The 27,396-nt window shown below is 40.0% G+C and overlaps 1 protein-coding gene across 3 annotated transcripts in view; it reads right to left on the bottom strand.

Annotated features, from left to right (window-relative positions):
* Window positions 1–342: 342 nt before the first annotated feature.
* LOC144692194 (serine/threonine-protein kinase N2-like) overlaps window positions 343–27,396 on the bottom strand; it is a 111,470-nt gene continuing 84,416 nt past the window's right edge. For 2 of the 3 annotated variants that reach the window (XM_078560749.1, XM_078560750.1), the window contains exons 6-22: window positions 27,105–27,318; window positions 21,117–21,302; window positions 19,990–20,099; window positions 18,895–19,038; window positions 18,739–18,814; window positions 18,444–18,612; window positions 14,682–14,802; window positions 13,218–13,354; window positions 12,965–13,040; window positions 12,774–12,865; window positions 11,767–11,943; window positions 9,593–9,655; window positions 6,355–6,431; window positions 5,250–5,392; window positions 5,057–5,164; window positions 4,128–4,208; window positions 343–2,576 (exon numbers count right to left, since the gene is read on the bottom strand). In XM_078560749.1, the coding sequence (XP_078416875.1) occupies window positions 2,373–2,576; window positions 4,128–4,208; window positions 5,057–5,164; window positions 5,250–5,392; window positions 6,355–6,431; window positions 9,593–9,655; window positions 11,767–11,943; window positions 12,774–12,865; window positions 12,965–13,040; window positions 13,218–13,354; window positions 14,682–14,802; window positions 18,444–18,612; window positions 18,739–18,814; window positions 18,895–19,038; window positions 19,990–20,099; window positions 21,117–21,302; window positions 27,105–27,318 (2,178 nt within the window). In that variant the 3' untranslated portion in view covers window positions 343–2,372. Of the gene's footprint in view, window positions 2,577–4,127; window positions 4,209–5,056; window positions 5,165–5,249; window positions 5,393–6,354; window positions 6,432–9,592; window positions 9,656–11,766; window positions 11,944–12,773; window positions 12,866–12,964; window positions 13,041–13,217; window positions 13,355–14,681; window positions 14,803–18,443; window positions 18,613–18,738; window positions 18,815–18,894; window positions 19,039–19,989; window positions 20,100–21,116; window positions 21,303–27,104; window positions 27,319–27,396 lie in introns of those variants that run through there. The other variant, XR_013579284.1, reaches the window with a different exon arrangement.

The following is a 27,396-nucleotide window of genomic DNA, read 5'->3' as shown; positions in this document are numbered from 1 at the left end:
ACATCAACCCAGCTTTTCTATTCAATGCCCACAATGTTTCATTCTCTTAGTGCCAAAATATCTATAGACCTTGGTCTTGAATATGCTCATTGACTGAGCATCCACTTAGTCTCAGAGGTAGAAAATTCCAAATATTAGCAACTCAGGGACAGTAAATGTGGCCTGTTCATCTGGAGAGAGAGTGTGTGTGTGTGTGTGTGGTGGGGGGGGGGGGGGCGCGCGGTATTGGGAGAGATAGAGGGAGGAAAGGAGCAGGCAGGAGCCCCTGCTGTAAGTGCCCATGTGTAAATGTCAAGATGAGTACATGATTGGAAGCCAAAAATGAAGAATAATCGAAAAGAGTTTAAAAAAAGGAATTGTATTGCAGGTACACATAAAGGAGGACAATACAACAAACATACCCTACTTAAAATGTTTTAATTTTGTGCATTTAAATGTAATGACTGCAAAACCCTTTTCAGTGTTTCTCAACCATTGAATCTGCTGGGCACATGTAAATGCATAGTAGTGTACCATTCCAAAACATGCCTTCTTATTTTCTTACAAAGTGCTTAAGCAGCCACTTTATAATGAATATACCATGTACAATGTAAAATATTCAATAATTTGAAATTGGACTAAAACATTCGTTTAAAAAAAGTCAGATAAAATTAGTGCTTTTGAGCTCATCTCTGTACTTTCACCCTGCCCTCTACAACATTAGTGATTTAATTTTCTTAAAAAACGTCTCTCTTCTCTCTATACACTTTGGAAACAGACCTTCTCTAGCAGTCTACTTTTTAAAAAAAACTATTTAAAACTTTCATTAATTAACCCTGCTTATTTACATGTACTGTTCTTTATAAAAATGTACATTTGCTGTTTCAAATATTGCAGTATTTATTGCTATTGCCACCTTCTCGTGACAACAAGGACAGGATGAACAATGAAGAATGGGAAACAGTAGCTTATGTTTAAATTGTGTGGCTATTATTTGTGCAGTTTTTGACATGGAGCCTGCTGTGGTTAGCAAAAAGGGGTTTCTTTCAACTTAAAATATACAAACCATTATCAACAGTACGGAGTGTGTTGCTGAGTCATAGCATGATCTATGCACTAAGATGGCCCAACAGTTAGAAATCATACTGATCAGCTACGTACTGATCAGCTACATTTTAAAAACACATTTTCACATGGCCACTGTGTATTAAATGTGAACACTATAAATTGTGTGAGAATGTAAACTAAATACTATATCAACCTTACATCGACAGAATGTATACATTTCCATAAGAACTTAGAAGCCGAGAGTACTGTTGTCATGTACAGCAGATAAGAGGAAATGATCCACTGACTAAATGATATATAAACTATTAAAAATCTTTTTCGTGTTCTTTGATCATAATACATCATAAGTAATAATTTGAGTTATGGAAATTTCAGAAGTGTGAGAAAAAGAAGAGGATCTCACTCATGGCTAGTTCTTCACACTTAAGACTTAAAACTTACAGACAAAACATGAAAAAATACACAGACTTTCTTCTCTTCATGAAGCTAATAGGCCAGTGCCCACCATTTTACATAGTTCCAGGAGCGTGGAGGTGACATTGCTGTTTGGCAAGTGGCTTTGGTAGGCTTTCAGTACCTGCAAAGAAATTTGTCTGGAAGCACTTAGTGCTGTCTCACAATGTTAAGGCATATTGCAATTCTACATAATAAATACAATTAAAATTTACAACATTAAGGTAAGGCATCAAACTAGCTTTTAAAATCATTATCTGGGACCAAATAATGTGCGGGGTAATCAGTTTGTTTAAAATGCACATTGTTTGGCCACACACAGTAATTATTTTGTTTCAGCAGTCAGGACAGTAGCTGCCTTATGCCAGGTGAGACCATACTGTAGTGTCATCAGCTGATAGCACCTCAAACTGAAGTGGTAATGTGGCAGAAAGAAAGTAGTTCTCAATTCAGCCCAAGGAATGATTCTTACGACACCCTCTCCTAATTAAGGCAACAATTACCAGTTATAAAGTGAACAGGTCATAGTAAGAGATTCTTTAGTACAGTTACAAGAAAGAACAGTGCAAGTCTACACTGGGATTCCCTGACATCAGCCAGATTGAGCATTGCAGAGGAAATCAATGATATAGAGCACAAAAAAAAAGCTTTCCCAATGTTCCTAGAGGTGAAGGATTCAAAGTTGCCATTTCTCGCTGTGGTGATGATGGTCTTTCGGGGAGCTTCAGTTGTATGAATTTGGAGGACTACAGATGGCACAGACTGCAGTAAAAGGCTGGAAGTATCCATTATTTGCCACAAAGGGCATTTCTGTGAGCTACAGTCAGCTATGAATTCACAGTTTCTACTCCATGAAAATGTACTTGTTGCATTTAACACCAATCTGCTATGTAGTCAAACTCCTTGAACATTCCCTGTTCCTCCTCGATCAGAACCCTTGGTTCTCGTGGTGGTGTAAGAATCGGTGCCTCTGAGGTAAATTCTTCGTCAAAGTTACTGACGTCTTCTCTATCTTGAATTATGGGCTGGAACGGGGGCTTTACTTTCTTTGCCAACAAAGCGATCCAATCAACAGCCTTTTAAAAGGGGAGAGATTAAAAAAATGCTTAGAAATGTTTTGAGTTAATAAACATGTCCACTGCAGTACAATTGAAATGGATCACGTGACTGCGATGAGTAAAGGTTACAGTCCATCCAGCTATCTGCTAGTCAATTGTGGAATTGTTATAATTCTTGCCTGCTTCATCTTAAGCAGCATCCATAGCCTGACAAGAACTTACATTTAGTTTATATGTCATGCTCTATAATTCTGGATAACTACATCAAGTCCCATTATTATTTTAACTGTTTAGATCATGTTCCTTCCTCTTTTATCTAACGATGGCATATAACTTATTTATACTTCTTATCCACAATAGCTACTCTTCACAAGAGAGAGCACCATATAAGTATTTGTACATACACACTCCGCTCCCTTCAAGGCCATGTAAGTGCCAATGCTTAGAGACCACAGGAGCATCTGCCCACAGCAGACATTTCAAGCTCCTCCCAAAGGGATTCCCTGAGCACTATAAAAGCAATACTGGCATTATAATGCATTCATTAAGTGTCAAACCTCAAACCCAAATGATCAGACTATCTTACTCCGTACTCATGGGAGGTAGGCGAGCACCTATACTGCAACTCCAAGCATCACTTCAATGCTGTAGCTGTGTTGCATTAATAAAATTGCAGCATAAACACCTTTTCCATATTGCTGAAAACAGAAGCATGTTGTCAAAGCTTTTAGTCTTGTACTCATCAGAAAAACACAAGAATGCCAAATTTCAAATGATCACAATTTATACTACAGCAAAAAAAAGAGTGCTGATTCTTTGGCTAGTCAACCCTGATTGGCCAAGGCATTGTCACGGAGAAACCAGCAGGGACCAATCAACTCCCCAAGCTCCTGAGTAATTCAAAACATATAATCGAACATGTTCCTTTTTGTTTGCAGCAAACGGGTCCTTGTGTATGAAGATATGGCACTTTTAGCAAGCTTGGGGAGCCGATTGGTCCCTGTTGTTTTCTCCATGGGAATGCCTCGGCCAAGCAGGGTTGACTAGCCAGCCAATCAGCACCCTTTTCTCCTGTTGTATAAATTGTTGTGATCATTTGAAATTTGGCATTCTTGCATTTGTCCTGATGAGTGCAAGACGAAGCTTTAGCAACATGTCTTGTCTCTTACCTTTTTCACAGCTAACCTAACACCTGAAGTTTTCATTCCCTTGCCCTTCTTTGAATTTCATTCCTTCTAAATTGCCCTAAGAAATGTTTCCCAAATTTGCATACTAAGTTATTGACTTTTTTTAAGGCTTACTGGGGTATCTTAGCATCACTTAAGTTGTCATACATTCTTATACAAGCTATTTTGTCTTGCAACTGCGGCCTTCTATTTTAACAGGATTTGGTCAGTTATATTCACACACAGATCATTTCCCTCGCACCTTATTAAGCAATCATATATTTGCTACTTTTGGAACTTGTGCATTAATGTTACGCAGAACTCATTCACCTAACCATTCACACTCACCCCCACGCCCCATAAAATTACATAATTCAAAAATGATCAGAATATAAACACCTACTCTGAAGAATGCTTGTTCCTTTACATCTTCTGCATCCCTTTCCCTTGCACCCAAACGCCGTTCTGGGTTCCTCCTTAAGAGCTAATGACAACAGTAATGCCAATTAGTGTTTACATGAACTCCTTTCAGAAAAGGATCCACAATGGTAGATGTGTAGAAATAACAAGTTTAAACATACAAATTACAACCAAGTAGAATTCAACACTGATCCTTATTCGACACGGAGGGCTTTAGATTTCATATAGTTTTGATGATGGCACCCTGCTGCTTCTCAGTTTTGCTGTTCGATGTCATTAACAGGAATAGGGTACAACACACTTATGTAAATGGAAGAATTTTCAGCAACAATTCATGACAAGAAAAGTTTACCTATTTAATCCTGCCATACACCTATGAAGTTTTATTTGAGGATCGGTAATATTTAAACCTGACCTGCTGAGATTTGAATGTGTAGTTCAAGTTGCATCAATCAGGTATTAAAGATATCAAAGATATTAAAGATGTCATGTTATCGTTCTATTTCCCCACTGCCCCTGCAGTGAAGGAAGACTTTTCCTGAATCCACTGCTCTATTTGATAAGATCATGGCTGATTTGACTGTGGTCTCAACTCCACTTTCCTGTCTGCTCCCATTAACATGAAGGAGGAAAAACTGAACAACTTCAAAACCGGCATCTTTGAATATTACTTCCTTATTTTATAATTACTACATTTACATAATGCTCATTTTTATTTCCCATCAGCTTGATGAGCACAAATTCAAAGAATGTTTAAAGATTGAGGAAGCAGATGTAGTAATGTAAGCATACAGCTTTTACAACCTACCCTAAGTGGAATATAACTGACTACACTTCAGAGCTTCAAAGCAGGCAAACTTATAAAAAAAAGTTAATTTTTGCTCTCAAATTAAATCAGTTATTGGAGCGTACCTTTCTCATGATGGAGATGGAATCTGTAGATAAGAATCTTGGATATCGCACTTCATCATTTACAATACTATCAAAAACTTCTTCTTCGTCATCCCCAGGAAATGGCGACTGAGAAGAGGTAAGAAAAAAATAATTGATATTGTTTAAATCCAGCGTACATAATACAATAGTCACTCCAACTACTTGTGCTCACCTCACCAACCAACATTTCATAGATAAGAACACCAAGTCCCCACCAGTCCACAGCCCGTGTGTACGAAGTTTCCGTCAATACTTCTGGAGCAAGAAATTCAGGGGTGCCGCAAAACGTGCTTGTTCGATCTCCAAAGCCCATACCTGAAATAAATTATGGCAAATGAACCGATTTCTTACCTGTATTTAAAAAACAAATTCAAAATAGTATAATCTTTTATGTTACATGCCGTTAAATCATTTAAATGATCTTAAGCAAGATATATGATAAAGTGAGTAATGTGGGAACTGTATTCACAAATTCACAGCTAGACAAGCTCTAAACGGCATTCAGTACAAGTAGATTCAAAACGGAAACTAATCTGGCAGGCTACATAGAAATATTCTACGCAAAAAACTTAAAAATGGACATAACAGTCATGCAATGAATCAAAATCTATTCTACTGGTTATGCCATTTAGTATTATTGTGGGGTACATTTATGACTGTAGAGTGCAATGAATGTAATCAAGTGATCTGCTTGGATCCTGGCTGTTATTAGCGTACAATTACTGCCTATGTGGCTGTAGATTCCCACTGCACTACAGCCAGGTGCCTGGGCCAAATCATGATTGTATATTGCTTTAACAAAATGATCAGATACACACTGCCAATGTGGCCTATACTGTATTGTGCTTACATTACTCAGCATTGATAGCATATAATCAATTTAATTCAGCATATTGGACAAGTTATTCCTTCACTTAGGCTGCTCATAAGTAGCAAATTGACGAGGAACTTGCAGACATTCACTACTTAGTAGTATTCATCATCAATACCAAGATTTGCAACATTACACGCAGCTTACAATGTGATTTACATTACAGATGATTTTAATTCTAAAAATATTTTGGCATGCATTTTAATTTGAGATAATGTACACCTACATATTCTGTTGTTATAATGAAGACAGGGCAAGTGAAGGAATTAATCAACGATACAAGGCATCCTGCTATAGATCAATAGCAGTAACTGTGTTAAAATACAGAAACAGTATTATGGGACAATAAATATACATTCAAACTGTTAGGATTTTTCCAGTGAACAGCAAGAATTTTAATACCTACCTTCTTTACAAAGACCAAAGTCAGCAATCTTCACATAGCCGTCACTATCCAACAACAGGTTATCTAGCTTTAAATCCCTGGAAGAGGGCAAAATCTTTATCAACTCACTATGCATTTGCTAAACATATGGGAAAAAATTGCTCCAATCCATTTCTACTCAACACCATCAAGGTTATGAAGGGTAGGAGAGGTAAAGGTTGTAATTTTCTCAGGCTGTACTCTTGAGCAGAGCCTTGCTAGCAGCAAGTGGAGACAATGCTACAACATTGTAACTCCAACTTTGACCCGCACTCACCACTAGCAGAGCCTTAAAAGATTACATCCAGGATTAAAATCAAACAAATAGCCAAACAGCAGATTTTATAGAATCATAGGATTATACAGAACAGAACGCAGCCATTTGGCCCATTGTGTCAATGTCAGCTCTTTGATATAGTTACCCAATTAGTCCCACTCTCCTGCCCTTTTCCCATAGCCCTGTAATTTTTTTCTCATCAAGCATTTATCCAATTTTCTTTTGAATACTATCACTGGATCTGCTTCTATTACCCTTCATAAAAGGCATTTTGGATAATGTAGTATAAGGAATGGATATGCTAATGCGTGATGCAGATAATGTATCATTGACAGTGGTCAGCCATGTTCTAGACTCAGGTTGGAACACGGCGTGCTCAGGAGCAACATACCTACTTTGTGAAACAAAAACAGAATTACCTGGAAAAACGCAGGTCTGGCAGCATCGGTGGAGAAGAAATCAGTTAATGTTTCGAGCCTTCACGGCCCTTCGGCAGAACTGAAGCATAGTTAGGAGAAAGGAGAAATATAAGCTGGTTTAAGGTGGGGGGGCGGGGGGGGGTAAAGAGAGAAGTTGAGGGTGTGGTGATTGTGGAGATAAGCAAGCCGTGATAGGAGCAGATAATCAAAAGATGTCACAGACAAAAGGATCAAAGAGGTGTTGAAGGTGGTGATATTTGTCTAAGAAAAGTGCTAATTAAGTGCTACTGCATTCGTTGCTCCCAATGCGGTCTCCTCTACATTGGAGAGACCAAACGCAAACTGGGCGACCGTTTTGCAGAACACCTGCGGTCTGTCCGCAAGAAAGACCCAAACCTCCCTGTCGCTCGCCATTTTAACACTCCACTCTGTTCTCTTGCCCACATGTCTGTCCTTGGCTTGCTGCATTGTTCCAATGAAGCCCAACGCAAACTGGAGGAACAGCACCTCATCTTCCGACTAGGCACTTTACAGCCTTCCGGGCTGAATATTGAATTCAACAACTTTAGATCTTAAACTCCCCCTCCCCCCATCCCCACCCCGTTTCCCCCCACCCCCAACCCTTTTTTTTCAATAATTTATATAGATTCTTCTTTCCCCACCTATTTCCATTATTTTTAAATCTAAAACTAAAACCTGGTTAGTCTTTTCCACCCCACCCCCACTAGAGCTGTACTTTGAGTGTCCTGCCATCCATTCTTAATTAGCACTTTTCTTAGACAAATATCACCACCTTCAACACCTCTTTGATCCTTTTGTCTGTGACATCTTTTGATTATCTGCTCCTATCATGGCTTGCTTATCTCCACAATCACCACACCCTCAACTTCTCTCTTCCCCCCCCCCGCCCCCCCCACCTTAAACCAGCTTATATTTCTCCTTTCTCCTAACTATGCTTCAGTTCTGCCGAAGGGCCGTGAAGGCTCGAAACGTTAACTGATTTCTTCTCCACCGATGCTGCCAGACCTGCTGAGTTTTTCCAGGTAATTCTGTTTTTGTTTTGGATTTCCAGCATCCGCAGTAGCTTTTAGCTTTTTGTTTTTATATCTACTTTGTGACCTGTTTGGATGTAGTGTTAATGAACCAGTTTTAAGTACCAGAGTATGACTACGGTCTAAGGCAAGATAGGTCATGCATACCAGTAACCGAGGACCACACGATGAGTCCAAATGGGCCATCCAAAACAGATCAAACTGATACAAATTAATTCCCTCTTGTTGCCTCTGATTCTTTTACCAATCATGTAAAATCTGTATCTCCTGGTTACTGGTCTGTCACTGGAAACAGTTTCTCTTCTGTCATGAATGTGTCATTATGATTTTACAGATTTTAAAGGACAACTGTTTAAAGGTACAAAATAAAAACAGAATGCTGGAAAACTCAGCAGGTCTGGCAGCATCTGTGGACAGAGAACAGAGTTAACGTCGAGTCCTTAAGACACTCCATCAGAATTGAAGAATCAGATAGACTCAAAAGGCTAACTCTGTCCTCTCTCCACAGATGCTGCCAGACCTGAATTTTTCCAGCATTTTCTGTTTTTACTTCAGATTTCTAGCATCCGCAGTATTTTGTTTTTGTTTAAAGGTAGATTTCAGTTTTCAAACCGTTTCGGCTTTCATTTGTCAAAGCATAAAAGGTATGTGGGTAACTGCACATTAATATGTAGTAATTTTGTTAACCTTACATAACATCCATGCAGTGTGTTTATTTCCCAGACGTGTTGGGCCCTCTGTTTAATGACACACAGTTCTTTTGACTGTTAGGAAGGTTGCCTCACTGCTCAAAATTATCCACAGAGCCTCATCCAGGAAGAGAAGATTTTTTTTTCTAAAAAAGTATTTCCTTGTTCACTCCGTTAACATTAATCTTTGCATATTCCACAGCTGAACTTTTTATTCGTTTATGGGATGTGGGCGTCCGTCGCTGGCTAGGCCAGCATTTATTGCCCACCCCTAATTGCCCTCAAGGTGGTGATGAGCTGCCTTCTTGAACCACTGCAGTCCATGTGGTGTAGGTACACCTATAGTGCTGTTAGGGAGGGAGTTCCTAGGCATTTGACCCAGCGACAGTGAAGGAACTGCGATATATTTCCAAGTCAGGATGGTGAGTGGCTTGGAGGGAACTTACAGGTAGTGGTGCTCCCATGTATCTGCTGGCCTTGTTATTAATAGTGTGCCTATTAGATGATTCAATATTATTGCAAGTGTGCAATTATTTGCTGCTCAATTATATCAGAAATCTAAGAATACATGCAGTGCAAATGCTAGCATTCTCAAAAACAGAAAAATAAACCCCCAAAACACAAAGGACATATTAAACTCTTTAATAAAGCTGTGTTTGTAACAGTTCTGAAATAATGTGCTTCACTCGAGAATTGGGATTAATACATGATGGCACTGCCCTTCTAATAAAAATTGAATCTAAAAGCAGACCATTAGCAAATAATAATCATTCTCCTACTCACCTATAAACTATCTTGTGTTCGTGCAAATATTGCAAACCAAGAACCACACAAGCAGCATAAAACCTGTTGCAGGGAAAGTCAAGCTGACAATTAATATAAATAAAACAATAATGCTGTAATTACAATTGTACTTTCCTCAGGCAATATGCTAAATTAACACTGAAAAATCCACAGCTTTTTTTAAGAAAGTGTTTTTTTCTTGCCTCCCACAAGCTCTGCCAATAGTGTGGCCAATCCTCCCCAACAGTATGTCTGCTCAGGCTATCAGTTACAAGGCTACATGGCCTCTACCAGGCCTGGACAGCATGGAAACTACAAGAGGCCAGTTGGAATCTATTTACTTAGGAACTTAGCCCTTTGAGCCTGTTTTACCTTACAATGAGATCAAGGCGGTTCTGCAGCCTAACTCTATATACCCGCCTTTGCCTCAGAGTAACTTTATACCTTTTTTTAAAAAAAAAAAATACCTTTGGTTAACAAAATCTATCAATCTCGCATTTAAAATTAACTTACCTAGTATCAAGTGCCATTTATGGAACAAGAGTTCCAAACTTCTACTCCTGTTTCCTCATTTCATTCCTGCAAGGTTTGGTTCTAATTTCTAGACTATGTTGCCTCTGCAACCAGCAGAAATAGCTTCTCTCTCTCCCACCCTGTTTCTCTTAATATCTTGAAAATTTTGATCAAATCACCACCCAACGTCCAAATTCCAGGACCCTGGTTTTTGTAATCTCTCAAAGCTAACCTTTGGAGTCCAGGTAGCATTTTGGAACATCTACACCACACTCACTCCAAGGCCAATATTTTCTTCCGAACACGTGGTGACCAGAACTGCTCACAATACTCTAGTTCCTCTCCCATTTCCAGCTCCTTCCTAGTCCCAAATGTTCTTGCTTTTACACAACATTGTTATTTCACGTTCAGAAGAACTACTGAGGAAGTGTTAGAAGAACTTGCACCCCATCATTCCTTGGCACAGTTTAAGTCTAGAGGCAAAATATAGCATCAGCTAACCAGGAATGTGATGTTACACAATATTACAACAATCGCTTACATTTGTAGAGTAGTCATTGACTTGAATATTGCTGAAAAAGGAGACATGTTGTCGAAGCTTTTCATCTCGCACTCATCAGGACAAAAGAATGCAAAATTTCAAACGATCACAATAATTTATACTACAGGGAAAAGGATGCTGGATTGGTTGACAAATTTGGCATTCTTGCATTCGTCCTAAGTGCAAGGTGAAAAGCTTCAACATTTCCCTCTTTTCAGCAATATTTAATGTTACAATAAGGCAGACACACAGCTATGGCAATTAACTTGAAAGCGTATAAGTTAGATTCTTTCCAAACTTGGTGTACAGAACTGTCAGCTTAATGAAAAATGTATGCATTTGCAATTGTTTGAAGCACTAAGGCTGAGAGATAATTTTTTTTCTGCATCAAGAAAGATTATTTTTTTTAAAAAAAGGGTTTCGGGAATGAGTGTCTCGCTGGCAAGGTCAACAGCTGTTGCTCAACCCTAACTACCCTTGAGGTGGTGGCGAGCTGCCTTCTTGAATCAATGCAATCCATCTGGTGTAGGTACACCTACATTTGAAAAGAGATCCATAACTCTAAATTATCATACAAGCAAGCTAATAGCTTTCCATGTTCATGTAAAAAGAGACTGAACAGTCATTTTAAGCGCAATTTATTTTACATGCATAATTCTGCATTAACCCTTTAGCTGCCATGTGTTATTTTGATGTACAGTCATTTATGTAGGAAAACATGGCAGTCATTTTGCATAGTAAAGTCCCATAAACAGCAACAAAAAAATGTCCATTAATCTGTTCTTGGTGTGATTAAAAGTGAAAAGTTGGCATAGGAAACCCGCCTCTAATGTTCTAATAAGCTTTGCGGGGAAATAATTACTTTTTTTAAACAGCCACAGTACATGCAGCACAGGCTGATTTGATTATCATGTGATATTTTTGTTTGTGAACTAGTGGCAGGAAGATAAACACCAGGAAATATGTAAAGAAATTGTGGAGATCAAAGTTGCAGCAAGGATTTACATTCAACATTTGTAATGCAGTCATTAAAATTCTCCTGCATTCAATGCTCAGAAGTTTTAAAAAAATGTAAACGAACAGCCAGAGGGAGTCAGGTACAGTATGAGTTAGTACTTACACAGCCCTGGGTTCAGAGAAAACATCAGCATGAATGTGCATCATCAGATCCCCACCAGGAGCATATTCCATTACAAAACATACATGATCTTTGGTCTGAAAACAGGCAAAGAGATTGACCAAAAATGGATGTCTCACACTGTTCACAGTCTCAAAAATTCTCTTCTCGCACATGAGGCTGCAGACAGAAGGGGAAACAAAAGAATACAATTAAGTTCTGCACTCCAGCAATGAATGCAGTTCTAAAAGCATTTATCAAAAAAATACAAAATAGTTATTTACTATCGAACCTGACAAACATTCTAGATGCAACAATTAATTCCATATATATATATTTTTAAAAATCTAAAGTGGTAGTTTGCAACAATGATTCATTTTAAATTAAACATCGTTTTCTAACTGGCTCAAACCTGAGGCTATGATCTGCGAGTGGAAATATGGGCAACAAACATGTAGTCAAATGTCTGCTATAGCTAAGACATATCTATGCAAGACTTATACTTCGTTGTTAAAATTGAAATCTGAAGCAGGGTGAAAATCTCGATTGCTAAAAAAGAGGATGGCACAGTGCTGCCATGGGCATGATGCAATTAGTTTGGTGATGCTTTACCTATTGGTCATCAGCCTAGGTGTTTTATTACTTTGACTTCCTTGCTTGGCTATCTACGGCATGTTGCTTACAACTGAATTAAAAACATGGTTCTAAAGTTAAAAAGTAATAAACCTGGATCACATCAACTAAGCACAATGCAAAAGAGGTGGCTTTCCTCAGAGGTTAGTGTTTGCAATGTCACCCAATGCTAGCGATAGGTCAAAAATAACTGAAGGTGATTTTTTAGGGGTTCTTGCAAAAGGTGCATTAAGAGGAAAGGAAGGTGCTTCTTGCTGGAAATTCCATTCTAAAAAATCCTGACGCCGTCCTTGCTCTAGAGTACAGATCTCTTTCATAACACAAATTTATAGGCTACAGGAAAGTATTTTGACAGCATACGTTTCTTACAAACTTACCTGTCGACCTCATCGCGAGCCACAATATCTCCTTTCTTCAAGGCTTTGATAGCAAACATTTCGCCAGTGACTTTGTACTCAGAAAGAAGAACCTGTGTTATATACGGGATTGAGAGTCAAATATTTATTTCAATGCTCTGAACAGTTGTAAGTGAAGGCAATAAGCTTTCCATTTCTCAATTTTGGATTACCTTTCCAAAGTGCCCCCTGCCAAGTACAGCAACACACCTGAAGTCAAGAAGACTGAACTGAAATCTTGGCTGCATTCTGAAGAATTAAAAAAATAAAAGGTTTCATTATAATGAATCTTAACTACTAGGTGCTCCCTTCAGGATTGAAGTTGATCATAATAATAGTTACTCACAATTGATCACAATCACATTTAAATATTTCTTCAAATCTATCAGCTCTTAAAAGATACAAATAGAAATTTAAATACCATACCGTTTATCTTCCGACTGTGGGAGTGTTCGAAAGTCTAGTTCTGGATGGGGTATCTCAGGTACAGAAATGATATTGTTCTCTATCTTAGAAACAATATTGTTTCTATCATTTAGAAAATCAAAAGTTGAGAGCGCTTCCTATAAAAGGAGAGTCAAACAATCAGTGCTATTTCTGTTTCAAGATAAAAAATACGATGTTGAATAAAAAGTTTTCTAACAGGGATGAATAGCAAGAGCATCACAAAAAAAAGTCTAGCTTAACAGATAGATTATTGCACATTTCTAAATATTCAGTCTCCCAAATTACAATGTTGAGAGTCATAAGCCTCATTTCCCTCAAGAGAAGTTTACACTTGTCATTTAAGGTGGAGGATTTGCAACTTTGATGAAAAGGTGACAATAGTTCTCCTTGGCAAGAAGGCCAACAGGTATCTAATAGAGAGAGGCTTTCAGATGATGAGAGGCTTGACAGCACAGAAGAAAAACTATCCCCTTTGGCGAGTAGATCAATAATCAGAGATCACAGATTTAAAATCATTGGCACAATATTTACAGGGAAGATGAGAATTATTTCCCCCACTCAGTTGTCAGGATCTGGAATGCTCTACCTTAAAAATTATTGGAAGTGGATTACCTAAATTTTAAAAAGGAGCTAGGCAGGTTCTTGAGGGTACAAAACTTACTGGTTTATAAATAAAAAGCAGGGGCATGGCACTGAGTACAACTGCACTTTCTAAAAAAACCAGCACTGAACTGACATGACGGGTTGAATGGTCTACTTCTGTGCTGCAATTTTCGATGATTCTAATTTCAGATCATTAGTTGCCATTGACTGTCTCCTGTTGTGATTAAATTCCACTTTGCTCACATTCTCCCACCCTGATTTCGTTACTATGAATGTTATTGAACAACTTATGGCTGTAATCTGAACACTCAATCTATTATGACCGCCTGACTTAAAATGACGCTTGTGTTTTTTTAAAAAAAACAGCTTGGATGGTCACTATGATCTTCATTGCTGTGCAAAGTCCAGTCTTGTAAATTCACATTTATTTAAAATATACACATACTGGTGGACCCAAAGCCCTGTGTTTTCACCAAGATTTAAATCTGGTGACTTGAGGCAGTCTGGAAATAGGCCTTCTGTGCAAAGCCTCCATAAGAGGATAATAGAAACTTCTGTTACAGGAACAATGGACAGTGTTGACTATGATCCACTATTTCCATTCATGGCAGGCAACAAAACTGTGCGCCTTTGTAGTATTATTTTGTATCACTCAACAGGAAGAAGTCCTTACAGTGTAGGAGGCCTAACGACAAACAGTAAAACAAAGGAGCACTTTGAACAGACAAACTGGAATCAGCTTTTAATACCTTTCCACAGCACAGTTGAAGGACAACACAAGGGAAACCTTCTCATCATGACATTAAACCTCTCTTTTTAAGCAGTGCTTCAAGTTCATACCTGTACATTGTCTGGAATCCTTACTTCTGTTGTGGTCCCTCCATTTTCTCCAAGCGATGAAGCACGTGGAGGAGCAGGTGGTGGTTCTGGTTCAAATTCTAGTTTTGTTACTGACAGATCTCTGTAAAGCATTAACAATCATAAATGAAGTCTAAATGCTAAAACTTTCAGCTCATTTCACGCACCAGACTTTAAATTAATTAAAATACTGTAGAGGTGCAACAGATAAAGTGGACGCCTTTGGTGTAGTACTCATTCTACAATATTAACTCTGATTCAACTTTTCTGGAACTGGTTGCCACATACATATCAGAGCCATTGACTAGGCCACATGATGGAAATCAGAACCCTGAACTCCAAATTTTAAAAAAAAACAATTCCTTCTTTCCTCCTTAATGTCAAAGTCGAAGCTCAAAAACATGAAAGCTCCAGTCTCTCAGCTCTTAAAATTTCCAGTCCAAAAAACAATACCCTGATTGTGATTTTCTACTTCTGAGAAGTCTAAAGAAAAGTCTGAGCAGAAGCAGTTGTAGAAACAACTTACATTCACAGTGCACTTTTACTATAGAAAAAACACCCCAAGGCATTTGCATGATGTAAGGAAATAAAGACATTCCCTGGAGTGCAGAAGATTGAGGGATGTCCTAATTGAGGTGTTTGAGATTATTAAAGGAGTTGATAGGGTGAATGGTCAAACAGATAAGGTGGACAGTCAAACTATTTCCTTGGGGGAGGGAGGAGCAGTGCAAGTCCAGGAAAAGGGAACATAACCTTAAAATTAGAGCTAAGTTGTTCGGGGTGAAATCAGAAAGCACTTCTTCACAGAAGGGGTAATGGAAATCAAACTCTCGCCCACAAAAAACTGTTGCGCTGGGGATGAATCAAATGTTTAAAAATTGAGGCACTGAATGGCGTACTCCTAGTCCTATGTTGCTTCCTATGTAAATGGAATTACCTGGAACTTAAAGCACCAGTTAAAAGGAGCTCACAGGCCAGATTGTACATGTTCTACAGTGCGCATGACCCAATGTCAAAAAGAGAGCTGGTATATTTACATTGCAAGCTTAATCATCGCACGACAATTTTTGCTTGTGCCTTGCCTTTAGCAAATCTATGCCAGCTATTCTATATCATCTTGTTCATTTCCAAGTATACAGAGTTTTTAAAAAAAATCTCTCATGTAAAATGGAGATGAGAAGAAACTTTTTCTCTGGGGGTTGACAGTGTGAAATTCTCTTCCCCCAGAGAGCAGTGGAGGCAGCCTCTCTGAATATTTTTAAGGCAGGGGCAGATTCTTGATTAATTTGGGAGTCAAAGGGTATAGAGGTAGGCAGGAAAGCAGCATCAAGGCCACAACCAGATTAGCCATGATCTTATCGAATAGCAGAGCAGGTTCAAGAGGCCAAGTGGCCTACACCTGCTCCTAATTTGTAAGTATTCAGTACTTATGAATTCTAAGAATTCACCCACAACTGCTATCAGACTAATTGGCTTTTATGTAGTGCCTTTCATATACTTAGGATATCTCAAACCGTTTCAAATTTTTCCAAGTTTAGTCACTAAATTAAGGTGATATAGTAACCAATTTGCACATAGCAAGGCCCCACATACAGTAATGGGAGAAATGATCTGGTCATCTATTTTAGTGCAGAACTTAGAGGTGTAGAGGGATCTAGATTTTCTCGTGCATGAGTCACAAAATAGCTAGTACAGCATGTAATCAAGGCAGCTACTGGAATGCTATCCTTTATTACAAGAGGAATTGAACATAAAAGAATGAATGTTATGCTTCAGTTATACAGGGCATTGGTAAGAATGCATCTCGAATACTGTGTGAAGTATTGGTCTCCTTGGTTAAGGAAGGGTGTAAATGCAATGGAGGCGGTTCAAAGGAGGTTTACTAGATTGATACCTGGAATGAGTGGGCTGTCTTATAAGGGTAGGTTGGGCATGCTGGGCATGTTTCCACTGGAGTTTAGAAGAGTGAGGGGTGACTTGTTTGAAGTATACAAGATCCTGAATAATCTTGACAAAGTGGACATGGAAAGGATGTTTCCTCTTGTGGGTGAGTCCAGAACTAGGGGGCTCTGTTTTAAAATTAGGGATTGCCCTTATCGGACAGAGATGAGGAGAATTTTTTTCTGAGGGTTGTGCAACTTTGGAATCTTGCTTCAGAAGGCAATGGAAGTAGGGTCACTGAATACTTTTAGGCAGAGGTAGATATGTTCTTGTTGGACAAGTGAATCAAAGGTAGATGGGAATGTAGAACTCGAAACACAAACAGGTCAGCCAAGATCTTATTGAATGGCGGAGCAGACCTGAGGGGTCAAATGGCCGCCTTCTGCTATTTTATGCTTGCATGTTGTCATCCAAGAAACACCAAAAACTCCCCATTTCCTCTTCAATTAACAATTAATTCTTTGACATCCATGAGAGAGCAGATGATGCTCAAGTCACCGAAGTGGGCCTTGAACACCCAGCCTCCTGACTCTGAGGGAAGCATATTGCTACTCCTACTACCAACATCCAGGAGTTTACCATTGACCAGAAGCTGAACTGGATCATCCACATAAATACTGTGGTTACAAAAACAGGTCAGAGGCTGGGAATTCTGTGGTGAGTAACCCGCTCCTGACTTCGCAAAGCCTGCTCACCATCTACAAGGCACAAATCAGGAGTGTGATGGAATATTCTCCACTTGCCTGAATGAGTGCAGCTCCAACAACAGATGAAACTCAACACCATCCAGGGCAAAGCAGCCTGCTTGATTGGTACCCGATCCACCACCTGCAACATTAATTCCCTCCACCACCAACGCCAATGGCAGCAGTGTGTGCAACATACAAGATGCACTGCAGCAACATTTCACGGCCCCTTTGACAGCCTTCCAAACCTATGAATTCTACCACCTAGAAGGACAAAAGCAGCAGATACATGGGAACACCACCACCTGCAAGTTCCTCTCCAAACCACACACCACCCTGACTTGGAACTTTATCATTGCTCCTTCATTGTCACTGGGTCAAAATCCTACAACTCCCTTTCTAACATCACTGTGGGTGTACCTACACCACATGGATTGCAGCGGTTCAAGGCAGCAGCTCACCGGTTCAAGGTAGCAGCTCACCATCATCTTCAAGAGCAATTAGGAGTGAGCAACAAACACTGGCCTAGCCAGCAAGACCTGCATTCCATGAAAGAATTAAAAAAAACTCAGCCAAGGCTGACACTTGTATGAAATTCCTCCCACTCCACAAAACAAAGCATACCTTAAAGACAATATGCTCAGTATATAGCCCCACAGGATGCAAATGACTGAAAAACTCCTAGCGACTCAGAGTACACAACCTATTTTTTGTTCAGCTTGACAGGATAAAAATGGTCCTGACTGCAGCACATGTCAGATGTAGCTTTTATGACACCTTTAGGTCAGACCAAAGTTTGTCTACCAACTAACATGGACGGCCTATGACCAAAACTTAATCAAAGCACAAAGGAGAATAATTAACATACATTCCTAATGCTTTCAACAGAGCCACTCTGGATTACTCCCTGCAATCACCATGCAAGTTGCTCAAAGCTGAGAAGAGTAACTTAAAAGTCACTAAACTGAATGTTTCTCAATCTTAAAATAAGGTAAATCAAGTCTGGCCCCTTTTTGTATGAAATTGGGAACTTGGGTCAAAAAAAAATTCTATAGACTTACAACATAACTGAATTGCTTTCCAAACATTTTTAAAATAAATCCAATAGGATACATACCTAGTTGAGTCTGTTCTTTCTGAGTGAGAAACCGCTGGTACCGCAGCAGGAATAGAGGCTGGAGGGCTGAAGGTGCCAGAATTATTTACTGTAGGAACAGCTCTCCTCACCAATCGCCCCCATGTGGCAATATTAATATTCATTTGAGGGGCTCGAAGGAACGTTTTGCCTATAGTGATGAGAAAATAGAGCGTGAATAAGGCAGCTATTTTACATGCGTTATCATAACACAGGCACACACTTTCTATGCCAGGGAATAAATTAAAATAGATTCTACTTTGATTTCAATTTTTACCTTGCTGTTTTGGGAAAATCTTCTTCTGTCTTTGAAGTTTTGGTCGTCTTTCAATGACTGGATTGTAAAAAGTGACCTGGAAAATATGGTCCAACACATCATTCATGGAACAACCACAAGAACAAAAAAAAAGTTACAATTTTAGATCATCCATACCTCTGCAAAGAGTGTACCCTGTGGCTCTAGATATAGACACATTCCATGCCGCTGATTATCTAGGAAGTCTTCTAATCGCAGAAATTTCACAGCACAGAGGGAACGCCAGTCACGCCAATAAACTGACATTTCCAGTTCACGTGACTAAAAAAAAATTTAAAGTTAAATCTGGTTACTTGAAGAACAGAATCTCCCTCATAATTCAGCAACATTTGAAAGATGTCAAGCTTCATTCATTTAGAGTCACTTGCTGTAATGGTTTAAAATTGATCTCTCTGAAAAGTACACCACTCCATATTTTCAAGTGGGCTGCAATTTGGTCTCGCTCCTAATATTTCTTTGTGAAGATATCCACAAGTGCAGAGCTGCTAACGGTACAGTGACAGGCTTGTCCACCACTCTATGCCATGGCATAGTAAGGTTTGAGTTTGTGTCAGAGATTATTCCTTGGAAAGCTGAGACAACATGCAGTATCTTCACAAGGGGGCGAGGGGAAAATCTAATGAGAAGGTTGATGCAGAATACTCATGCATCCAAACATAAATGATTATAAAGCAATATTAACAGGCCTCCAGAGCATGTCAATGTCTAGTTGGTCAAAGGAGGTTATGTGGTTGTGAAACCAACTTTTATCCTTAACTGAAAAACACCCATGTTTACATGTTAGAGCATGTCAAAGTTCCTATCCTTTCTCTGACTTTGTGCTTGGGGAGTGTCACTGTTGCAAAATTGATGTCCTTTAAAAATTGTCAATTTTATGGATGAGAGATATTCAGCTTGCACAGAAAATTTACATGGACTATTTTAACAGGCTCAAAAGCAAGGTTGGTGCAAACATCTGGGTGGTTGGTATAGAGTTCAACCTTAAATTTATCCTTTTACATGACCCAATTAAAAGCTGGCTACTATGTATAATACGACTAATTTAGTTTTGCAGCCAGGCTTTTGATTTAAATTCCATATGGCACACTATTTGTTCATTTACAGTTTAGACAAGTATTAAAACTGCAGTGATTAAATCCCAGCTTAGAGCTTGCCCTCATTAATAAATGTCCTACTTCCAAGAAAGAATGGCATGCAGTTTCCCTCGCTTACCCGATCTAGCTCTAATGTAAACTTCTGATCCCATGACTGATTGCAAACAGGTTTCCAACTAGTCTGCCCAACAACTGTATTGTCCAGCTTCAGTACAGCACCAATCTCATCTGTACAGAAATAATAAATACTCAGTTAGATAGTGCAAGACGATTTGTTCTCTTATGGAGGTCTCTCCAACTACACAACCTTTAACAAATTAGAAGTAAAATTAACAGGACTTGTGTTGCAAGCTTGGGTGGGAGAGAAAAGTTTGACTAAATGTGTACTCTCATCACTGGCCAGGAGCAGTAAGCTTCCAGATTTACATAGTCTGAAATGAATGATGAGTTTAGGGAGCGCATTCCACTCTTCGCCTTTAGGATGCCCCACCCAGCATTTTACCACAATAACCCTAAAGTAAATACAAGTTAGCCATCATACTTCCTTTCCTCCTACAAACCAGAGATTTTAAACCAAGCTTGGCATCACCTAACCACTACTTTACATGTAGCTGGTCTTTTGTTCTACGCATCTCAGCCATGTTGGTGGGCCTGGGATCTTGACCTTTGACCTAGGTTTCTCAATACACATATATACACATACACATACACACACACACACACACACACCTCTCTCTCATGCATATACACATACTAGACTGTGTTCAGTTACTTATTCTAGGAACAAATTCAAACCAAAAACAAAACTGTTACCATGTACAGGTAATGCAGCTAACTTAAAGCTAAGCAGGTCTTTTGAACTTCAAAATAACCACTGAACCACTAAAGGATTTCAGCTTTGCCTATGTGCATTGTGCTAATAAAACAAGGTAAGAAAGGGCTTCAAAAACATGTGCCATCACGTCACCTTTTGGATGAAAGGTGAAAAAGGGAGGGAGGAAAATTCTAATTTATATTATTAAGGTTAGGCGACACAGTGCAAGGATGCTCAAATACATAAGCCAGTACGTTATGTCTCAACAAATAATGGCTTCTCCAAGTATGAAGCAACTTTTTGTAGTGTAAAGTTCACAAAAAAGTGGTCAAGTCCTCTACTGCTCAGAGAAGATGGTGGTGCTCAGACTAACTAACCATACATAAAGCACTGTAACAACACACACATTTATTTTAAAAATTTTACTCAACTGGACAAATCTTCCGTTTTGACAGGATACCGGCTGTTCCCACTTCTGCTTTTGCTAGTTCTACTTATAAAGGAGGATCTGGTTTCATTTGGGCTCCAACCAGGTAAAGGAACAAATGTATTTTTTGATCGACCAGGAACTGTCTCTAGCAGGTCTTGACATCCCATAAGCCTAACCTCTAGGCTCCCTGTTGACAGAAAATCAAAGATTTATTTTTCACACAAGGAACACAAATTAATATTTACATTTCAGCTAGTCAAATTCATAACTTAAGACACTTTGATCATTCAACATCATCAACATCACATATTCATAAAGCAGCTCTCAAGTAGAAATACCCCAAGGTGCTTCACAGGGGAAATAGGATCCTAAGAAACAAGCAGATTAAAAATGTGATGTGACTGAAGGCATAATCAAATGGTCAGTTTTGAGGAGACTTTTGAAGGTAACTTGCATTTATATAATGCCTTCAAATGTAGTAAAATGTCTACAGAAGCAGGAAGTTGCAGATCAAAAAGCTCTGATAATGGAGCAGAGAAAGAGAGAATGAAACAGATGACAAGGATGCCACAACACAGCTTGAATGCTGGGGTACAAGCTCATGGTGTAGGGGGTAATATATTGGCATGGATAGAAAATTGGCTAGCTAACAGGAAACGGGGGTAGCCATAAATGGGTCTTTTTCGAGTAGGCGGGGTGTAACGAGTGATATGCCACAGGGATCAGTGCTGTGGCCCCAACTTTTTACAATTTATATAAATGACTTGGATGAAGGGGCAGATGGTATGGTTGCTAAGTTTGCTGATGACACAAAGATAGGTAGGAAAGCAAGTTGCAAAGAGGACATAAGGAGGCTATGAAGTGGCAGATAGGTTAAATGAGTGGGCAAAGACCTGGCAAAGAGTATAATATGGGCAAATGTGAAATTGTCCATTTTGGCAGGAAGAATAAAAAAAATACTATCTAAATGGTGAGAGAATGCACAGCACTGATTCAGAGGAATCTGGGTGTCCTAGTGTATGAATCACAAAAGGCTAGTATGCAGGTACAGCAATTAGAAAAGCTAATAGGATGTTTTAGTTTATTTCAAGGGGAATTGAATGCAAAAATAGGAAGGCTATGCTTCAGTTGTATAGGGCACAGGTGAGACCACATCTGAGTACTGTGTACAGTACTGGTCTCCTTATTTAAAGAAAAATGTAAATGCGCTAGCCGTTCAGAGAAGGTTTACTAGGCTAATACCAGGAATGGGTGGGTTGTCTTATGAGGAAAGGTTGGACAGGTTAGGCTTGTATCCACTGGAGTTTAGAAGAGTTAAGAGGTGACTTGATCGAAACCTCAATCGAGGGGTCTTGACAGGGTGGATGTGAAGAGGATGCTTCCACTTGTGGGAGAATCTAGAACTAGGGGTCACTCATTAAGACAGAGATGAGGAGAAAACTTCTCTCTGAGGGTCATGAGTCTTTGGAATGTTCTTCCTCAAAAGGCAGTGGAAGCAGGGTCTTTGAATATTTTTTAAAGCAAAGCTGGATAGATTCTTGTTTGACAAGGGGGTGAAAGGGAGGTTACAATCAGACCAGCCGTGATCTTATTGGATGGTGGAGTAGGTCTGAAGGGCTGAGTGGCCTACTCCTGCTCCTAGTTTGTATGTTCGTATGAAGAAAGTTATAGGTGTAGACAAACAAGGTCCTGGAGATATTCGAGGGGAGGATGATATATATTGTACACTTAAGAATTTCAGAAATACTTTGATAATGCAATATGATAAATATGGTAAAAGTTAGTGGAATTATGGAAATATTTTCACAGCAGATTAAGAACTGGCTACATTCCTGTAGGCAGAAATTTATTATAGATGGCTTGGATCTGCTTGGTTACCAGTGGTGTCTTGTAGAGGTTGACGTTTGGATCATTGCTTTTTTGCTATTTTCATTAATGATGTGGATACAGGTTTTGAGGCAGCAGTTCACAAGTTTGTGATCTGAAAATCTGAACCAGAGGTAGGACAGTATATGAGAATAAACCTTCCCAAACAAACTTTGATGCCACGGGAGACTGGGTCCACATTTGGTAGTGGCAATGTAGTGCACACTGACAAGATGAACAAATATATCGTACAGTGTAAACAAGTTCCTTCGCCTCCGTCGCATCTGTTCTGATGACGCTACCTTCAAAAACAGTTCCTCTGACATGTCCTCCTTCTTCCTTAACCGAGGTTTTCCACCCACGGTCGTTGACAGGGCCCTCAACCGTATCCGGCCCATCTCCCGCGCATCCGCCCTCACGCCTTCTCCTCCCTCCCAGAAACATGATAGGGTCCCCCTTGTCCTCACTTATCACCCCACCAGCCTCCGCATTCAAAGGGTCATCCTCCACCATTTCCGCCAACTCCAGCATGATGCCACCACCAAACACATCTTCCCTTCATCCCCCCTGGCGGCATTCCGTAGGGATCGTTCCCTCCGGGACACCCTGGTCCACTCCTCCATCACCCCCTACTCCTCAACCCCCACCTATGGCACCTCCCCATGCCCACGCAGAAGATGCAACACCTGCCCCTTCACTTCCTTTCTCCTCACCGTCCAAGGGCCCAAACACTCCTTTCAAGTGAAGCAGCATTTCACTTGCATTTCCCCTAACTTAGTCTACTGCATTCGTTGCTCCCAATGCGGTCTCCTCTACATTGGAGAGACCAAACGTAAACTGGGCGACCGCTTTGCAGAACACCTGCGGTCTGTCTGCAAGAAAGACCCAAACCTCCCTGTCGCTTGCCATTTTAACACTCCACCCTGCTCTCTTGCCCACATGTCTGTCCTTGGCTTGCTGCATTGTTCCAGTGAAGCCCATCGCAAACTGGAGGAACAGCACCTCATCTTCCGACTAGGCACTTTACAGCCTTCCGGACTGAATATTGAATTCAACAACTTTAGATCTTGAACTCCCTCCCCCATCCCCACCCCCTTTCCGTTTCTTCCCCCTCCCTTTTGTTTTTTCCAATAATTTACATAGATATTTCTTTTCCCACCTATTTCCATTATTTTTAAATCTATACCTGTAATGCCCTGTCAGTCTTTCCACCCCACCCCCACTAGAGCTGTACCTTGAGTGTCCTGCCATCCATTCTTAATTAGCACATTCTCTTAGATAATATCACCACCTTTTACACGTCTTTGTTCCTTTGTCTGTGACATCTTTTGATTATCTGCTCCTATCACGGCTTGCTTGTCCCTACAACCACCACCACCCCCAACTTCTCTCCCCCCACCTTAAACCAGCTTATATTTCACCCCTCTCCTAAATTTACTCAATTCTGCTGAAGGGTCACGAGGACTCGAAACGTCAACTCTTTTCTTCTCCGCCAATGCTGCCAGACCTGCTGAGTTTTTCCAGGTAATAATTCTGTTTTTGTTTTGGATTTCCAGCATCCGCAGTAGTTTTTTGTTTTTATAAAAGTAAGGATGTTATGCTTCAGTTATACAGGCATTGGTGAGACCGCACCTCGAATACGGTATGCAGTTTTGGTCTCCTTATTTAAGGATGTAAGTGCATTGGAGATGAGGTTTACTAGATTGATACCTGGAATGAGTGGGTTGTCTTGTGAGGAAAGGTTGGACAAACTGGGCTTGTTTCCACTGGAGTTTAGAAGAGTGAGGGGTGATTTGAAGTACACAAGATCTTAAACGGTCTTGGCAAGGTGGACGTCAAAAGGATGTTTCCTCTTGTGGGTGAGACCAGAACCAGTGGGGCACTGTTTTAAAATTAGGGGTCGCCCTTTTTGGACAGTGATGAGGAGAATTTTTTTCTCTGAGGGTTGTGTGACTTTGGAACTCTCTGCCTCAGAAGGCAGTGGAAGTAGGGTCATTGAATATTTAAGGCAGAGGTAGACTGATTCCCCTGCCTAACAAGAATCTAAGGTTATCAGGGGTATAATGGGAATGTAGAAATCGAAACACAAGATGATCTGCCATGATCTTATTGAATGGCAGAGTAGGCTCGAGGGGCCGGATGGTCTACTCTGTTCCTATTTATGTTAACGTAGGGATTTTGCTGTCGGTGTTTGGGGTAGGGAGCCAGTGCAGGCCAACACAGGTGATGGGTGTGAGGGACAAGATACTAGGTGCAGATGAGCTGGAGTTTGGCATGGGGAGGCCAAGGAAAGTATTTGAGGAGTGGATCGCCGAGCTGATGGAAAACGTGGCTGAAGGTTTCAGCAACACTAAGGTAAGATAGGGCCACAGGAAGGTGATATTCTGAGAAGTGGAAGTAAGCAGCCTTGGTGCAGCTAAGATGTGCAGTTTGAAGCTCAGATTAATGCCAGAAACAACACTGATTGCACACCACTGGGTTTAATCTAAGCAAACAGCCAGCTGCAGTAGAAAATGAAACCAGCACCTGATTTTTAAAGATTCTGTTGCAAATGGAGCAGGTGGTTTTGATGTTGCTAGTATAGAGCTGAAAAATGTTCTAGTTCAAGACGACTTGATATCAGGTACAGCCAGATGCATGGCAAGACAAAAGAATCAAGCATGGCAGCAAAGGCGTAGCACTGGGTGTCACTTTTGTAAATATAGAAGCTGGCTCCATATTTGCTGTTCATATCACTTAGTGCAATGCGAAAATGAAGAACAGGAGATCGTCTAAAATGGAGACTGAGCACACCAGAAGTAAGTGTACATGAAAATAAAAAACCATTGGGGGCCATGCGTTGGCTGCATTGGAATAGGTGGAATGGAATCAGGAGAGGACACTGTCACTGAAGGTGACCATGGAAGAGATGGGATGGTGGCGGAGGGGTAGAACAGTGGTCTGTATCAAAGGTATCAGAAAGGTCATGGTATCATAGGGCACCATGGTTTGCAGTCACAATGGTGGCAATTTTGACCAGGGTGATCTTGGCACTGTGTAGGACAGAATTGAAAATAAAGCCATTTAAAGAGCGAATTGTAGAGATTGGCAGTCACACAGTAGGACAAAAATAATGTATTTGAGAACTTGCGAGTAATTGAATGGGATGATAAGTTGGTAAAGTAGGCTTTTAAAAACTTCCATGGTGCTACACAAGGCAACGGAGAAAGCACAGAGCAACGGCATTCATTTTTGGACTGTGAGGTGCTACGATTCTATGACAGCATCTTAGAAGATGGGGAACAATACCAGGGGAAAAGAAAGTTCACAATAATGGTAAAAATTTTGCTAAGTGATAACAAACTATGCAAGGTGGTGGTGGTGGGTCCACAATACAAATCAAAGGGCAGGTTAGAGACACACCAATTATCTAACCAATTTAAATACATTCTTGAACTATTTGTTCAAATAAGAAATACACACTTTATTGGTTTTAGTTTCCTGTAAACTGATAGCCCTCAGAAGAGATGATAATCATGCATTTGCATTCTTGTTTGCATACCTCTCAGGCAGCCCTACCATTTTATTCATCAATATGGCTTTGTGATACTGTGAGATTATGCAAATGAAAGTATAACGCAAGTCCAAACTACAAAACACTAGCGTGCATCTGTGATATATACACATGCAGCTATTTTGTTGAACTTGGTTGCAATATGAATTACTAAAAAGTGAGATTCTTCTTTTGGATATTTGCCACCTTATTATCCACTGCTCCATCTCCACCCCACCTACTTCCCCACCCCCAATCCATCACTCATTTTCTCTCAACTGTTGTTCCAATCTGACCATTTACCTATTCATTCAAGAGGATATGATCGTAGGGTACTACCAATGCTGTATTTCGCTATACCGTACTGAGGCGGCTAATGGTGCTAGAGATCCCCAGCATGCCACAGATCCATGTACCTTTAAGATGGAGCTACCCTTCTGAAAAGTGAACCACATAATGGTGATCTCACGACCACGGAATTGAGCTTCTCTATGCATCTGAATTGGTGATTATGACTAGCACTACTGCCCTGTGAAACAACCATACTCTTAAAAATAGCTATGATGGTGGTAAGATATTTGAACTACACACCTGTTAATGCAGCAGGTTTGGACAGTGTGCTGTACTGATTCTGTGGATAAATCACACTGTGACGGGGACTGAGGGCTGGTGATGAAACCATTGACAATTCAACTTTGATAATACTGCTCTTTGGGTGGCTTTTTGGAAGCTCGCTCAATCTTTGCTCCAATGAGTATTTTAAAAGATCCAACTTCTGACTTGATTCATTAAATCTTGCTTGTGCCTTGTTGAAAAAGAGAAGAAAAAATACTTAACTAAATGTACTCAAGATTTGCAGTAATAAATATGCAATATCTATAGA

This window comes from Cetorhinus maximus, chromosome 17 (genome assembly GCF_964194155.1).
Source record: "Cetorhinus maximus chromosome 17, sCetMax3.hap1.1, whole genome shotgun sequence".
In the NCBI taxonomy this organism is placed as follows: Eukaryota; Metazoa; Chordata; class Chondrichthyes; order Lamniformes; family Cetorhinidae; genus Cetorhinus; species Cetorhinus maximus.
This window is presented reverse-complemented; position numbering and strand designations above follow the sequence as displayed.